The 16,431-nt window shown below is 69.8% G+C and overlaps 1 protein-coding gene across 1 annotated transcript; it reads right to left on the reverse strand.

Moving 5' to 3' along the window:
- Window positions 1-727: 727 nt before the first annotated feature.
- Window positions 728-4,095, reverse strand: LOC311181823 (brain-specific serine protease 4-like; the record flags this gene model as incomplete). The annotated part of the gene is made up of 6 exons (XM_084250264.1): window positions 728-1,058; window positions 1,539-1,696; window positions 2,542-2,819; window positions 2,986-3,157; window positions 3,427-3,450; window positions 4,002-4,095. The coding sequence occupies 6 exons, from the start codon at window positions 4,093-4,095 to the stop codon at window positions 771-773; spliced, it is 1,014 nt and encodes a 337-aa protein (XP_084106390.1). The 3' UTR covers window positions 728-770.
- Window positions 4,096-16,431: the final 12,336 nt, after the last annotated feature.

A 16,431-nucleotide genomic window follows, 5' to 3' on the forward strand; every position in this document is an offset into this window, starting at 1 on the left:
TGAAGCGTGTTAGAACTGGGTGCCCGCGCCACTCGGCCGCCCTGCAGAGGTCAAGGGTCGCGGCCCAGCCGCAGGTGGACAGAGGCCAGCCCCTGGCCAGGTCACTTCCTCATCCCCACCTGCGCCCATTTTAGCACCCACCGGACAGGGCTCCGGGGAGAGATCAGGAGCTGGGGAATAAATAATTTATTGAAACCGGGGGAATAAATAAGATCATGGGGGGGTAACAGAACTATAAAAATCGGGAACAAGTATATACAGGCAGGGGCGGAGCCTGCCCAGGGGCGGGGCTTCCGACAGGGGCGCGTCTTCCCGGTAGGGGCGGGGCCTCTCCCGGGGTGGGGCGGGGCTTAGTATAGGGGCGGGGCTGCCGTCTGGGGGGGCCTGTCCGGGGCGGGGCTTCCGACAGGGGCGGAGCCTCGCGCAGGGGCGCGTCTTCCCGGTAGGGGCGGGGCCTCTCCCGGGGCGGGGCTACCATCGGGGGCGGGGCCTGCCCGGGGCGGGGCTTCCGACAGGGGCGGGGCCTCGCGCAGGGGCGCGTCTTCCCGGTAGGGGCGGGGCCTCTCCCGGGGCGGGGCTACCATCGGGGCCGGGGCCTGCCCGGGGCGGGGCTTCCGACAGGGGCGGAGCCTCGCGCAGGGGCGCGTCTTCCCGGCAGGGGCGGGGCCTCGCCCGGGGTGGGCGGGGCTTCCCGGCAGGGGCGGTCCCGCGCCGGCTCGCGGGCGCCCCCAGAGGTAGACGGCGTATTTACAAGGCAGGCGCCGCGCGCGTCAGCGGGGCGGGGGCGGGCGCCGGCTCCGCGCACCCCCGAGGCGGGCGACCCTGGCCGCGCGCGGCGCCCCCTCCGCGCGGGCCCGGCCCCCGGCGTGCCCGGCGTCCCCCGAGCGGCCGCGGAGCTGCACCCCTTGCACGATCCGCTGCACCCAGGAGCGGTGGGCGGTCAGGCTGATGTAGACGCCCGGGCGGTTGCGCTGCGCGCAGCCCTCGCCCCAGCTGATGATGCCCGCCAGCAGCCAGGTGTCCTCCACCTGGCACATGAGGGGCCCCCCGGAGTCGCCCTGTGAGAGGAGGGGGGTTAGGAACGCCCGTGGGGCACAGGGTGGCCTAAGAGTCCCTCCTAGTCCTGGAGGCTGCGCCACTCCAACTCCACCCTGGAGGCCTGCAGCAGCCTTCGGGATCTCTGGGAGAGCAGCCCCCCTCTCTGAGCCGGAGCGCACCCCTTGCTCTATGGAGGAGGATGCTCAGGCTGAGAAGCCACTTGCCAGGGCCAGTGGGAACTCAGTCCACCCCACAGTGTCCAGGGGCCGCCCTCACCATCCTGCCACCACCCCCCGGGCAGGAGCAGGGGCGGGAGGGGAGAGCCCCCGGGGAGAACGCAAGCCCCAGGTGGGTGCAGGGCACCGAGCTGCCGGGTCTGGTATGTGCGCAGGTGAGTGAAAGCCCCGCAGGCTATGCAGACACCGGGCGGCCACCCTCACTGCCGGTCCTGGAGAGTCCGGCGCAGGCCCAGGCCCGTGGGGCGGTTGGAGGGGGCTCACCAGGCAGGCGTCGCGCTCGCCCTCCAGGTAGCCGGCGCACAGCATGTCCTCAGTGATGGCGCCCTGCCCGGCCCCTCGCCAGTAGAGGCGGCCGCAGACTTCCGAGTCGATGATGGGGACCTTCAGCTTCTGCAGGGTCTGGGGGTGTGACAGGGGCACTGGGGGGGGGAGGTGGTCAGGCTCAGGCAGCGTTCCTAGTCGCCTCCACAATTCCCCGCCACCAGCCCCGGGACTGGCGGGTCATCGCTCTGGGCCTAGGTCTTCGCCTCTGTGCCCGCTGGTGCCCAAGGGTGCCGAATCGAGCCTCTGCACCCCGGCTGGCATCTCAGGCCGCGGACAGGCGAGGGCACGGGCTGGCACCCCTCTCGGGCCCTGTCCACAGCGAGGAGACGGCCACAGACAAATGGTCACCGAGTGGTCACTGGTGGACCCCCAGCGTAGGGGGTCGGGCCCCAGGGCAGCCTGCAGACCCCCTGCTCTCAGCACCTGCCCGCGGAGACAGGGGTGGGCGCGGGGGATGGCCGCCCTCGCCAGTGGGCTCCAGGACGCAGTGCTCCTCATCTCCGGAATTGGGGTGAAGGCCTTGCCCGCTGTCCTTTCCTGGGGCCGCTCCCTCCCCCACTTTCCTGCCTCCGTACTGAGCCCACTTTGTGTTTCTAGATGACGCTTCCTAAGCCCCCGGCTCGTGCGACAGGGTCACTGTCCCGCTTCCTCTTGGGCGTCGTGCCCGCGCCGTGGCCTGCTGCCCGTGCCTGTCCACGGGGCTCTCAGGGCGTTTCCACAGCGCCCGCGGGCAGGCCGGGGCCACACGGGCCTCCTCTCGGCCTCCCTGCACCGCCCGCAGCCTCACTGCTCCGTGTCGCTCAGGCCTGCCGGACACGCTCCCGCCCGCGCCCCAGCCCGGCGCTGCCCTCCGGCCGCGGGCCTCGCCTTGCTGCCCGTGGTGCCCGGTCTCCAGGGCGCGCCGCCCGCGCCCACCCCCACCCGCCGGGGGCAGCCGCACCTCCGTCGTGGACGCTGCCCCAGCCGGCGATCCAGCAGTCGGTGTCCGGAGGGAGCCGCACGGAGGCGTCCGGCAGGCAGATGGGCAGGACCCGCTCGGAGAACTGGACGGGGCGCTCCAGGCGCACCAGGGCGATGTCTGCCCGGGTCGCGTCCCTCCAAGAGTACACAGGGTGGGGGTGCGCCCAGGCGATCCCCACCTCCTGGGACCGCGGGCCGGGGTTCCCCAGCTGCCAGGCCCCCAGCAGCACGGAGAAGTCGGAGGGCTTGTTCAGGTTGCTGGAAGGAAGCGTGGGGTCAACCAGGGCCCCGGGCGCCGGGCAGTGCCGGGGGCGCCTGGGGAGGGAGGACCCCTCTGAAGACCCCGGACAGCGGCGGAGGCGCCTGGGTAGCAGCAGGGTCCCCGGGGAGCCCCGGGCAGGGCTGTGGGGCGCGGCGGGCCTACCCCTTGAAGCAGTGGGCGGCGGTGACCACCCAGCGGCTGGTGAGCAGGGAGCCCGCGCAGTGGTGGGTCCCGTTCTTCCGGATGCTCACGACCCACGGCCACTCGGCGTCCGCGCTGTCCGCGCCGCCCACCACGCGGTTCAGCTGCTGGGGCTTCCCGCAGGCCGGCGGGGCTGGCGGAGGAGGGGCGCGGTTCCCATCTCCCCACACTTCCTCGCCGCCCCGCCTCCCGGCGCCCTCCCGCTCACCCCCTGGAGCCCCCCCTTCCCCCGCCCCATGCCCCTGGCTTTGGCCTTCCTGGGCCCCGGGCGACCCAGGTGGCCCTCTCCAGGGTCAGCCCTCTGGGCGCCTTCCCTGCCCGCCCTGCCCCGCAGACAGACCAGGACAGACAGACCCTGCGCCCCCTCCGTGGCCCCCGCCCCAGCCCTCACCGCCTACTCACCGGGGGTCTGGACGGCGTGCAGGGCTGGGGGCAAGAGAAGCCGGGGTCAGACGAGCGGAGAGGAGCCCCAGTGCCCGGCGCCCAGGCCCTCTGCACCCCAGGCGGCTCCCCCTTGGCCCCGGGCGGCAGAGCCCTGGCCCCCGGCCCCCTCCCGCAGCCGCCTGCCCGGCTGTGCCAGCTGCCGCCCGCCCCGTCCCAGCAGGAACACCCGGGCCTCCCGGCGCCCTCGGGCCCACGATCCTGGCCGCTCCCCGCAGGGGCCCCACGGAGGCAGCGCCCGCAGGTGGGGGCGTCTGTGAAGACGAGCACCCCGCAGGCCCTCGGCCCCGTCCTTCGTGCCCGCCTGTCACCAGTCCTGCGGCTGGAGGGGAAACTGAGGCTCGAAGCAGGCAAACGACACGCCGGCGGTGGACAGAGCTGGCGCGGACGGGCGGGCGAGACCCAGCCGGCCCCGCGGACAGGCGGGCGCGGGCGCAGACCCGGCGCAGACCCGGCGGGCGCACAGACAGGAGGGGCCGCGGGAGACAAGAGGCGCGCGGGAGGGGCCCTGGCGGGGGCGGGCGGCGGGGACTCACCCGAGGGAGCCGGGAGCAGGAGCAGGAGCAGCAGGGCGGCGAAGACCCCGCGGCCGGCCGGGCCCAGGGCCGGGCGAGCGCTGGCGGCCACCATGGCGGGTGGTAGGCGCGGCTGCCACGACGTGTGGAGTCCCGGGATGTGTGGGTCCCTGCAGGTCGCCCAGGTTTTATCCTCGGAAGATAGGGCGGAATGCGGTTGGACCAGTCCCGGGTGGCTCAGCCCGCCCGCGGGTCACGGGGTGGAGGAGGCCGCAGAGGGAGGAAATGCCGTTATGGGCCTGGGGCTCCCTCACGCCAGCCCCCCCATCCCCCCAATCCCGCCCCCCACCCCCGCCCCCCGCCATTCTGGGGCTGGCGGGAGCAGGAGCTGAGCAGAGGCTTCGACATGGACTGTCCAGGGGCAGAGAAGGGCCCGCAGCTAAAGGGAGGGGTCGGGGCTGGAGCCCTAGAGGCCTGAGTCTTGGGGGAGGCTGGGGGGCACGGGCTGGGGGGCTGCCCGGCACAGCCTGGGCCCGGCCTCTGTGGCTCAGCCAAGTGGGAACCCGTTGACCCACTTCCCAGCCCCGGTGACCACGCTGCCCACCCCTTCCTTTGGGCCTGCACCCGGAGCCCTGCACCCAGACCCCTGGGCAGCATGGGGGTGTCACTGAGGGGCGGTCCTTAAGGGCCTGGGTGGGGCTCCACACCCCACTTGGCCCCTGCACTGTGGAAGCCCTGATCCCCCAAGGGTCACAGCGACTCTGGGCTGCTCTTGAGGACCCCTGGTGGGAGCACTGGTGCCCCCCCCAGGAGGCCCCACTGGTTCCGCCCAGACTCAGCCCTGCTCCCCTCACCCCCAAGATGTGTGTGCCCACCCCAGGGTGGGCGCCCAAGGGGCACCAGCCACACAGTCGGCCCCGTCCCTTGCCTCTCAAGCCCCCTCTCACTCCTATTTGCAGGCAGAACCAGGCCCTGGGGCGCCTGGTGGCACCCAGTCTTGTGAGTGGGGACCTGGGCCTGAGCCCCGATTCTGGACGCAGCTCAGTGGAGCCTGAGGGAGCCCAGCTCAGGGGACAGAGGTCATCACCCCGTTGTGTAACGGGGAGTGGAGGTTGGGGAGCCAGGGGCACCTCACCCCCTGGGGCTTGGGGTCTGGAGGGGGCCCCAGGGCCTTCCGAGCTGTGGGGTTTCAGGGGCTGGCAGGACTCCGCTGGCCCCGGGAACGGCCTGGGCGGGTTTCCCAGACCCGCCGCAGACATAGTCTGGACTCCAGCGCCCGACGGCCTGGTGCTCCGGCCCTGCTCCGAGGGGGAGGGGGGCGGGGGCGGCTGGGGGCTAAAGGGCAGACACCAAGGAGCCCCCAGCCCACCTCACTCGAGGACAAGTGGGCACCCAGTGGCCCCAACTGAGGCATAATCCTCTGTCCCAGGCCTGGGGGGCGCGCGGGAGAGCAGCCGGGCGGGGCCTGCCCCCTTGGGGCCCTCAGCCAGTGGAGCAGGAGCCGGCCCTGCCCCGCCTCAGTGACTCACTCTCCTGGGGTCCCCTCCACACCTTGTGACTGGCCCAACCCATGCTCCCCCAACCCGCTCCCTTCCCGAAACTAAGGTGGCTGGTTGCCCCTAACCAGTGACATGCGCGTACTGGGCACCTGCTGTGTGCCACACATGTGCTGGGCAGCGGGGCTCGCGCTGAGTAAGACACAGGGGCTACCCACAGGCAGCCTGCCTCTCCCGGGGCTGGAAGGGTGGGCGGTACTGACAGCGGTGTCTTGGGGGTGGGCACAGAGGCCCTGGGACCGGGCAAGGGGTCTTGGGGAATGGGGTGGCTGGTACTGACCCTGAGGGCCACCCCAATACTGGGTGCCATACGCAGTGAATCCTGGGGAGGGATGGTGTGAGGAGGCGCCCGGTGACTCCTGGTCTAGGTTGGAGCCTGGTGCACACGGGTCTCAATAGGTGTTTGTTGAATGAATAACTGAGTGTAGAAGAGGTGAGTGGAGAATTCTGCTAGGGGCCAGCAGCTCCCACCTCCTGCCTATCCAGTTTCCTCCCCACCCCAGCTTCTCTGCCTTTCATGAGGCCTGGACAGATGCCCTGGTGACCCGAGGGACAGGCATGTGCCGAAGATGCTGCTGTCCCTGAGCCGGGGGCCAGGCAGGCCCACAGAGAGGGGCCCGCAGGAGCCGAGGAAGTCCGGAGAAGCCGGGGAGGCCTTCCTGGCACGAGTCCTGGGCGAGGGCCCCAGACAGCGGCGCCCTGGTTCCCAGGCGTGGAGACCCTGGCAGGATTCAAAATTCATTCAACAAAATACCGAGTGCTCGCTGCGTGCCCATCCGCACCCCGCACCCCGGCTGCGCGTCCTTCCCGGGGGGTGACACGGATGGGCTGGGGGCGCGGCCGGGCTGGCGGCCCACTCACCGGGGCCGGCCCGAGGGCCACGCTGCACGGGCGCTGGGCGCGTTGGGGGCACTAGGGGCAGAGGAGGGCGTTCCATGTGGGGGACTCGGGGGCACCCACAGGGAGGGGCCTTTGCTTCAGAGCAGGGGGGCAACTGCTGGCCTCAGGGGAGCGCGGGCAGAATGCTCCCCAGATGGGAGGCACCGGGAGGGGCGGGGGCCCCCAGGCCTGGGGGGCGCTGGTTGAGGGGCTGCCCAGCACAGCCTGGGCCCGGCCTCTGTGACTCAGCCAAGTGGGGACCCGTCCACCTGTTCCCGGGGCAGCCTTAGGGCGGCCCTGGAAGGGGGATGGGCAGATAAGACAGTGAGGGTGGGGGCTCCCCAGCGGCCTAGGGGTTGATCTCAGGCTGTCATGCTGCGGCCTGAGGGATCCGTCTGTTCTGCTCCCCACTCTCTGGTACCCCCCCCACCTCTGGCCTGCACCCCAGCTCTACACAAAAATTTGAAGAAAAAAAAGGCAGTGACAACGGTCCTTGTTGGACCCTGCCCTGGCACCAGCGCCCCGGGCAGCCGCCCTGCCCGACCCCACGCGCGGGCTCCAGGCCCAGCGCCAAGGCAGGTGGGCGTAGGGGAGGCTGGTCTCCCCGGAGGCGAAGGGCCCGGTGGCTTCTTGGGGCAGCTGGGACGGGGATCCAGGCAGAGACAGGCCGCCCACCTCACCCCCCCAGTGCACGTGGCCAGTCCCGCTCCCCCCAGCCCCGCCCCTACCCCACCCCGTGCCCCACTCCCCCCCCACCCCCCATCCTGCTCCTGCCGGGAGCCCAAGGGACAAGCAGGGCCAAGGGCCAGTGCTGGGTGTCTCCTCTGTGAGCCCCAGGAGCGGTCCTGGCACGGCAGGGGGCGCGGGCCCTGGAGCCCATGTTTCCCGGGACGTGGGGTGCTCTGGAGCCGGAGGGAGGCGGGGGGGGGGGGGGTGGGGGGGGGCCGCGGCGGGGAGAAGGTGCTGAGATCCCGGGCGCCTGCTGTGCTGCAAGTGGAGACGTGGGACTCGGTGGCGCCTGTGCCGGACCCAAGCGGTGCCCGGGGACCCCAGCTCAGCCCCCAGCTGGCAGGGGGAGGCCAGGGCGAAAGGCGGGGGGCAGCCATCCTCAGCCGCCTGGCGTGGCCAGGGCCGGGGGTGGGGGGCCTGGGGCGGAGCTGTCTGGTTTCCGGTGCTAATGGTTGGTGACACCCCACGTGGCTGGCCTGGGGCGCTGGGGACCTGCGCTGTGCTGGCCTCCGCCTCCCCTCGGGGCGCCTTCCGCGCTCACCTCCCCCACTGTCCCGGGAGCTGCTGGCGGGCGCTGTCCTGCTTCTGCACAGCCGGCTCCCCTGAGCCCCCTGCATCCTCCCAGGTCGCCCTCGGCCCCTCCAGCTCGCACCCGCCGTCCCTGCCCCCGGCGCTCCCCGCTCCTGCTCACGCTTTGGCCCCACCGGCCCCATCTCCGGCTCAACCCTGCAGCGAGGTCGGTGCCTGCACCCCTCACCCCGCCTCCAACTGGGAAGAAAATGCAAAGGAAGTGGAGCGCCCCCTCCTCGCCCAGCCCGCCTTCCCCTGTCTGGGGGAGCCCCCTCCCCCCCACCATCCGCAGCCCCCCACTTCCTAAAGGCAGAGACCCCAGCTGTTGTTTGATCCTGGGCGGGGCGCTGTGGACGTGCCTGCCGCAGGCCTCACCGGCCACGTCTGGTCTCCAGAGAGTGGGGGGCTCGTCCCGGGCCCCACCGAGACAGCGGCCTTCCAGGCCGGCCCTCCCTGCTGCGAGCTTCTCCCAGGGCTGTCCTCCGGTCAGGGCATCCCGAGGTTGCTCCCCGCCTCCCCCCTCGGAGCCGTCGGCTGCCACCTGGATTTCTGCGTCTCCACAGCTCCCCCCTGACCCCCCAACGCCGGGCGGGTCAGCCAGGCTGGGCCTGGGGCAGGAGGGCGGGTGTTGTCCCCTGCGGACAAGTCCTGGATGGTGCCCTGCCCACCGCAGCCCTCTGCCCACTGCTTCCTCGAGTTGATGGAAACCCTTTGTATTGCCCCCCAAAGCCCCACAGAGCGCAGGCCACGGACCCTGGCTTGGGCGCCTGTTTGCCTGTTGACCGCGGGGGCGTCAGCCGGGGGCTGCTGCCTGGTCTGCACAGGCCCCTGCAGGTGGCTGACATCACATCAGCCTCGTGCGCTCAGGGGGGCCATGGGGCGAGTCCCACCCAGGAAACAGCGTCACCCACAGGCCCCCCAGGCTGCTCGCTCTGGCCGAGCCCTCGCAGTCTGCCCAGCACCCGCCGGGCCCGCTGTGGACACAGCACCGAGAGACGGGTCTGGAGCGACGGCTTCCTCCACCGCCTGGAAGCGGGAAGCGCTCGGGCCGGGCAGGGCTGGGCGGGGAGCCTGAGGCTGGCGGGAAGCCGGGCCGGAGAGGGGGAGGGAAGCGGGCGCGCTGGACACGCTGACTCGCTGGGTGCCCATCACCAGCTGGGCAGCTTCCAGAACTCGCCATGACACATCGGTGATGGGCAGCACCGGGAAGCAGGGCAAGACCCTGGAGTCGCGAGGTCAGAGGTCATGGCCCAGGGCATTAGGAGAGGCGGTGACCGACTGGCGGGCACTAGAACGTGGCGAGGGGTGGGAGGTGCAGAAAGGGGGACCCCAGCGGGGGGGCCAGAGCTGAGCAGGGCCAGACCTGAGCAGGGCCGGAGCCCGGATCCATCGGCTCCTTCAGAGGCGCCGACTGACTATGACCCGGCCCCCCAGGTGACCTGGAAGCCACGTCATGCCCTGGGGAGCAGGCCTGGGAACCAGCTCCAGCCGCCCCCGCAGGGTGGGGAGCCGCCTCCAGGCTCCTTCCCCCTCACCCCTGCAGGGAAATGAGTGGCCGCGCTAATGACTGCTGGGGCAGTCAGAGCCGGCGCGGGAGCTGGGGCAGAGGTGCCCGCGGCCCTGGCCCGCTGGGAAGTGGCGCTGCTCCCGCCAGGGGCCGCCGTCGCTCTTGATGGACCCCTGTCCCCCCGCCCGGCTGACCCTGCACCCCCCCCCCCCGCCCCGCTGACTCTGTGCCCCCGCCCGGCCGAGGGGAGGGCTGTTTCTCTGCTGCGCGTGACCGGAGGTGTGGGGCTTTCCACGCCAAGCCATTCTCGGGGTGGAGGGGAAACTTCCAGGGGATCCCCCTCGCCGCCCACAGCCCGTCCCGCCCAGCGCGAGCTGCTGCACGTTTCATTCACGCACAGAGCCGGAGCCGGAGCCCGAGCCGGGCGGACGGAGGGAGGCGCGGGGCTGCCTGGGGGGCAAGCCTGGGGCGGGGGCCGGGCCGAGAGACCGCAGCCGTCTCTGGGGGGCGGGGGCTTCCACACACCAGCCTCTTGCCTGGACGGGGGCAGAGGGCAGGGCTCAGGGAAGATCTTTCGGGGGACAGGGAGCACGAGGGGTGACGCGTTCCCCAACGCGCCCCGCGTTCCCAACCATCCACGGCTACTTTGGCACAGCTTGGGGTGGCCCCACCTGGGTTCTGACGGGGGTCCACAGGGCACCCCGCCATCTCACCCCGCTCAGCAGACAGGCGAAGGGGCTTCCGGGCGGAATCAGCCACAAAGGCGGCCCCTTAGAGACCCTCAGGCCACGGCGGTCTCCGGACACTGGAAAGGCTGCCCCCTTCCACCCCCTCAGAAAGGGAACACACCCCTGGCCCTGCCCAAGAGCAGGTGGGGGGGGGGCCTTTCAGACCCGACTGCACCGCCTCAGCGTATCAACAAACTCACCTTTCCTTCTCTCCGACGCTGCTTCCTTTAAGGGGCCCGGGAACCGAGCCCCGCATCGATCGGCTGCCCCCCGCGGGCCCACCCTGGGCTTCCAGGTGTGCCTCGGGGCGCGCCAGCCAGGGCAGCAGGCTACCGGCTTGCTCCAGGAGAAAGGATGCAGGGGGGGCCTAGGCCCTGGGGTGCATGGGCGAGCGGGTGGGTCACCAACCCGGGAGCCCCGAGCCCGCAGTGCCGGGACCCCATGGCGCCCCTCACGCAGCAACGGCGTTCTGGCGGGTCCAGCCCCCTCCCTCCCTTGGACACAGGTGCAGCCGCAGGATCCGGGCGCCCCCTCTTGGCCTGGTCTCCAGGTGGCCCACCCGGTCCCGTCCAGAGCCACCCAGGGCAGAGTCGCCCCCGTCGAACAAAAGATGCCCCGATCCCGGAAGCGTGTGATGGTGTCTCAGGACAGTCGGCCCTGTCGGTCCTGCCACGGCTCCAGGCTCGCTCTCCACTCCCACTGGCCCCCGATTTCCAGTCCCTCTTCTGCCTCAGGGCCTTTGCCCCTGCTGTCCGCAGGCGTGGAAGGGCGGACCCGCCCAGGAGCCTGCGCCTTCTCGCGGCCTCCTCAGTCTCACGACACTGCTCTGTGGGTCTCTCCCGCGGCCGCGGGGAGGAGCGGAGGTTTGACCCGGGCCGCGAGATGCTGCTCCTCCAGAGCGCGGCCGCCCCGGGCTCTCCTGGCGCTTCCGGCCGACGTGCCTCAGTTCATCTATGGCCAAGCCGGACCCTCTCCCAGAAACGCAAACCACATCCCTTGGAAAGCAACTGCCGCTCCGCTCTGAGTCCAGACGCCGGCGTGTGGCCCCGACGGCCCCATGGGCACGGACTCTGCCCCGTGGCCTCTGATCTGCCCCGTGGGCACTGACCGTCCCGTGGGCACTGATGGTCCCGTGGCGCGTGGCATCCTCGCTGCGACAGGGTGGACGTTGTCACTGCTTCCCCCACGGCTGCCGAGTGAAACAGTCTCGAGGACACCCAAGGCCATGCTGTTGTAGTCTGTGAGCTTCCCCGCGGCGGGGCCGAGCGTTTCCTTCATCGAAGGGCGCGTGTCTGCCCGGCCGGGGACGGCGCTGCTCTCTCACTTCCCGGGAAACGCGCGAGAGGGCGCTGGGCGGGCGGCGGCCCTCAGGGCCAGCTGCTGTAGGCGTGACCCCTCCCAGCAGGGCCCGGGAGCTTTCGCCTGGGGGCCGCTGGCCGTTGGGCTTCCCTTCACGCTCCCTGAGCCGGTTTTAAGCAGGGGCTGGCGCCTCGCTCGCTGGTGACTTAGCACCTCAGCCACCACGAGCCCATTGCAGACTTTACCCAAAGCCTCGCTGTTGCCTTTTAAAAAACAAAAGTTTATTTACTTATGCATACAGGAGCTGGGGTGCAGGCCAGAGGTGTGGGGGTGAGAGGACTCCCCAGAGACAGAGTGGGGCGCAGAACAGGCAGATCTACTGAGATACACTGCCGAGGGGAGCAGCGGGGAGACGGAGAGGTCTGCGCGCCCTCTGGGGAGCTCCCTGGCCGGGCCGGAACTCGGGCCGCAGAGGCTGCGGACAGCTTCACGGCGCTGGGACTGACCCCTGCGCCCCCAGGGAGGCCCCTGCTCCTGCCTGTTGAAGGCCACTCTCAACAGCTCGCCATTACACCCTCCGTGCTTGGCATAGAGAGCCCCGAGATTCTGTTGAACTGGTTGGTTGAGTAATTAAAGTTTACACATTTTTATCTAATTAATGAAGCAGGATACAGGTTATATATTTCTCCCCTTTACATGTTCGGAATCATACCTGCCTTTTAAATGTAATATATTTTGGTGTCTTCCTGGGTCAGTAACCTGCTCCTTCACGGTGCGACTGATGTTATGTAACACTCCGTGCGTCACGGACTCTGATACCGGACACTCATTCTTTTTACTGTCACACATAACACTTCCATAAACAACCTCGTCCATAAATCTTTGAAAACAATCCGCTTGTTTCCTCAAGTTACGCCCCGCGGGGACTGCGAGTACAAAGGTGAGCCGGTGCTTACTGCATATTCGCAGACTGCGTTGAATTTTTTTTTTTTAAGATTTATTTATTTATTTACACAAGCACCGGGCACAGTCAAAAGCGCGGGAGGGTGAGAGGATTCACCAGAGCCAGAGCGGGGAGCAGAGCAGGCAGAAGGACCGAAGTACACTGCTGAGGGGAGCAGCGGGCGGCAGGAGAGGTCTGCGCGCCATGTGGGACCCTCCTCTGGTGGCCGGGGAGCAGCCGGGGATAGAACCGGCGCCGCAGAGGCTGCTGGCAGCTTCACAACCCAGCACTCAACCGCTGCGCCACTGGGGAGGCCCTCACTCATATTTTTTTAAGGTCTTCATTTATTCATTTTTTGCATACAAAGAGCTGGGGAACAGGCCAGAGGTGCGGGGTGAGAGGATCCACCAGAGACAGAGCGGGGAACAGAACAGGTGGATCTACTGAAACACACTGCTGAGGGGAGCAGCGGGGAGACAGGAGAGGGCTGCTGCATCATGTGGGTCACTCCCTGCCTGGGGATCGAACTCAGGCCGCAACAGTAACAGCCTGGCATGAAGAGAGGAGCGGTGAAGATCTTCCGCAAGTGCAAAAGACAGGAGGACAAGATCCCAGCAAGCTCCCGTCGACGGCACTGCCGAAGCCTCCCAGGGTGCCAGGGAGCCAGGCCCCTGCACCAGGAGACCCCTGCCTCCAGGCGCCAGGCCCCAGGTGCCCAGAGAGGACTCAGCGGACCCGGCCTCATTCCCTCGGCAGCCTCCACTGCAGCTTCCACTGCCCACGCTGGCACCTGCGCCCCAAGCAGGCACAGCCTCATGCAGCACGCCCCAGGCCAAGCTGAGTGCCCGCGACAGGTTGGAGTCACACCCTGCCCTGTCCTGCCCCACGCCCTGCCACGTCCCTTCTGCCTCGGGGAATGCGCTCCCCTCAGAGGTGAACTGACCTTGACTTCTGTGTTGAACTAGCATCTTGCCTGGCCCTGCCTCCCAGGGAAAGGGCCTTGCTGCAAGGTGACTTCAGAACAAAGCCGAGGCCGGCTGGCCCAGGCGACATGAGATGCGCGGCCACCACGACCCCACCGCGCCGCCTGCCCCCTGGCACGTCTGCTCTGCTGGTCAGCAAGCGGCAGCCTCTCAGACTCTAGTCTGCTGCCTTCCCGGCTTGTCGACAAATAAATGGAACCACTTCCCTCTCCAAACTCTGCTCCTCGCATGGGTGAGGGGCACCGAAGCAGCAAGTCTAGCCCATGCCTGCTGAGCCGCGCCGGCAGCCCCTCCACTCCCACCTCCCAGTCTCACCAGCGCGCCCACGGAGGCGGGAGCTGCCAGCTGGCCCTTCAACTCTCTCCTGTCTTTAAAGAACCAGTTGTGGGCCGACCCTGGTGGCGCAGGCGGTTCAGTGCTGTGCTGTGAAGCTGCCCGCAGTCTCTGCCACGCCGGTTCAATCCCGGCCGACCGGCGAGGGTCCCACGTGGCGCGGCAGACCTCTCCTGTCTCCCCGCTGCTCCCCTCAGCAGTTGTATTTCGCCAGTCTGCCTGTTCTGCAACCCACTCTGTCTCTAGTGAATCCTCTCACCCTCCCGGACATCTGGCCTGAGCCCCGGTTCTTGTATAAATAAATCTTTAAAAAAAAAAAAAAAAGAACCAGTTGCTAAATATTTGTCATATTGCTCTGGGCCTGTCTGGGGAGCGGGGGCACAGTGAGGACCAGACAAGTCCCAGACTCACAGGTTGCCACAGCAGCTCACAGCACCTCCACTTCCCTGCCTCCAACCCAAACAGCCCTCTGGATGCCACCCGACGTGCTCCTGGGAGCCCAGCCTGAGTCTGCAGCCCAGCATGGCCTGGGCCTCAGCTCCAGTAGCTGCTACCGGCCACGCCCACACCCCAGCACCCTCCCCCTGCCCAGGGTTTCCCTGTGAGCGCAGGCGGGCCAGGGCACACAGCTGGGCAGCAGCAAGGGCTCAGCCAAACGCCACGCCTGGGGCCTGCTTAGCTGCGAAACCCCCACTCTGGGCTTGTTGTGGAGGTAGGTTCTGGGAACATTTATCAGATGCCTGTTCTCGGCAGCTCCCTCCTCCTCGCTGAGCAGGGACGACTTCGCAGGAGGCATCTGTGTGTGTCTGGGCTGCGCCTCAGGCCAGCTGGACCAGCTGGAACCCCATCTTCTCACGACAGGGCCCGCCCCTCCCCGTTTACACACAAGAAACCACACACAGGATTCCTGTGGGTCAAATAACAGAGGACCGTGACTCACTCTGCCAAAGCAAAATAACACGGCCGCGTTGTGACTTTATTATTCCAGGAAACACCTGCTCAGGGACACATAATCCTGCGTGGATTCTGAAAAGTCTACCTAAAACCACACAACTTTTCAGCAAGTGACTTCAAACACAAGCCCCAAGACTCCGGGGACCCTCACCTTACGAGGACCACAAATCCCAAAGTACCGAGGCCCAATAATCCCAAAGGACTCAACCGTCCTCACCCCAGCTGTAAACCCGCCTCACGAGGCCCAGCTCCACCAGGCCCCAGAGCTCAGCAGCTCATCGGGGCGTCTCCACGCGAGGAGGGTGGCCTCCCTCAGCGCGCAGCCGCTGTGGGCTCCCTCCGACACGCACACGGTCTCCCCGTGCCCGGCTTAGGCCTCGTGTCGCGTGCTGTGGGCCCGGGCGGCCATGGCCGGCGCCTCTGGGGGACGCCGAGTTTAACAATGCAGACACGTCTGAGAGCAGTGAGAGGCCTGGAGGTGGAGACGCCATCCTTGTGGGTCCTCGGCGCCCCCCCAAAGAAGGGGTCATCACTCCCCAAGTTCCTGACCTTCAGTAATCAGGGAGCCAGTGACCGCTCCCCCTTCAGCACCCCGGATCCGCCTCCAGAGGAACGTGGCGGGTGGGGCGCTCACCAGGTGCGCCTTATCAGCGGCCGGGTCCTCTCGCCAGGACTCTCCCCTCTACTGCGGGGTACAGATGAGGTCACCCAGCTGTCCCGCAGGCGCCTCCTCCCTGCGTGAGCCGCAGGGCCTGGGGCAGGATAACACCGCCCGCCCGCCCCATGGCCGCGGCGGCGTCACCGCGAGGGTTTCTCGCGCGCTGCAGATGCGGGGCTCCCCCTCCCGACGTGTCTGAGTCTGCCGCGGGGTCCAGGCTCGGGTGGGGGTTTCCTCGCAGTCTCGGCGGCCGCCGTCCTGAGGGCGCCTCCGGGGAGCAGGGCCGGCCAGGCAGGGCCCGACGGGGGGCGGGAGGGGCCGGAGCCCAGCGGGCGCGACCTCCGCGGCGGAGCCGGGACGAGCCTCGCGGACCCGGGAGGAGCCTCGCGGCGCGCGCCGCCGCCCTGGGCGCCTCGGGCGGGAATCCCCGGCACCAGCGCGCGCACTAGCCCCGCGGGCTCAGGCCCGGGGACACCCTCGCGACCCGGCGCGGAGCGGGCGCGGGCCGGGACCCAGAGCGCCGCGGCGCCCCGGGCGGCGGAAGGGCCGGCTCCGCGCGAGGGATGCCGGGAAGCGTCGGGGCGGGCCGACTTCCGGCCGCGGGGCCTGCTGGGGGCTCGGCGCCGGGGCCACCTGGGGCGGTGGGGGCGGTGGGGGCGGTGGGGGCGGTGGGGGCGCCGGGGCCACCTGGGGCGGTGGGGGCGGCGGCCGCGGGGCGGGGGGCGGGGGCCCTGCCCGCGGGGCGCCTCCGCCTCGGCCGCGCGCGTGGCCCCCGGAGGCCGCCTGGGGGTGCGGCCGCCCACGCGGCGCGCGGGCCTCCCCCCCCGGGGGTCCCCGCGCTCGAGGCCGCGGAGGGGCCGGGCCGCGTCGGGCGCTGCTGCGCGGGCGTCGGGAGCGCCAAGCCGGTGCCGGGCGGTCGCCGCCTCGAGCCCGCGGGGGTGCGCGCCGAGCCCCGAGCCCGCGGCGCCGCGCAGCTGAGGTGGAGCGGCGGCCGCGCTCGCGCTGACTAACGAGAACCAGCCCGCTGGGGTCGCCCGCGCTCGCGGCAGCTCCCTGAGGACGCGGCTGCGTCGGGTCGCGTCCCGGCTGCGCGTCCGCGGCGGGGGTGTGGGGGCGCCGCGGCCCCAGGCAGCCCGGCTGAGGGGCCTGCAAAGTGGGGCCGCAGCAGCCCCGCCCCCGCGCCCTCGGCTCACCCCTTGGCCCGGGGCCGAAGCTGGGGCCGCGCAGGAGTCGGGGCGCTCGCGAGGAGGAACACGGTGCTGCCAGGGGCTCAGGCCGTGCCCGCGGGCGAGGCTGTGCTGGCCCGGCTCGG

This window comes from Talpa europaea, assembly GCF_964194135.1.
Source record: "Talpa europaea genome assembly, chromosome: 12".
Lineage (NCBI taxonomy): Eukaryota > Metazoa > Chordata > Mammalia > Eulipotyphla > Talpidae > Talpa > Talpa europaea.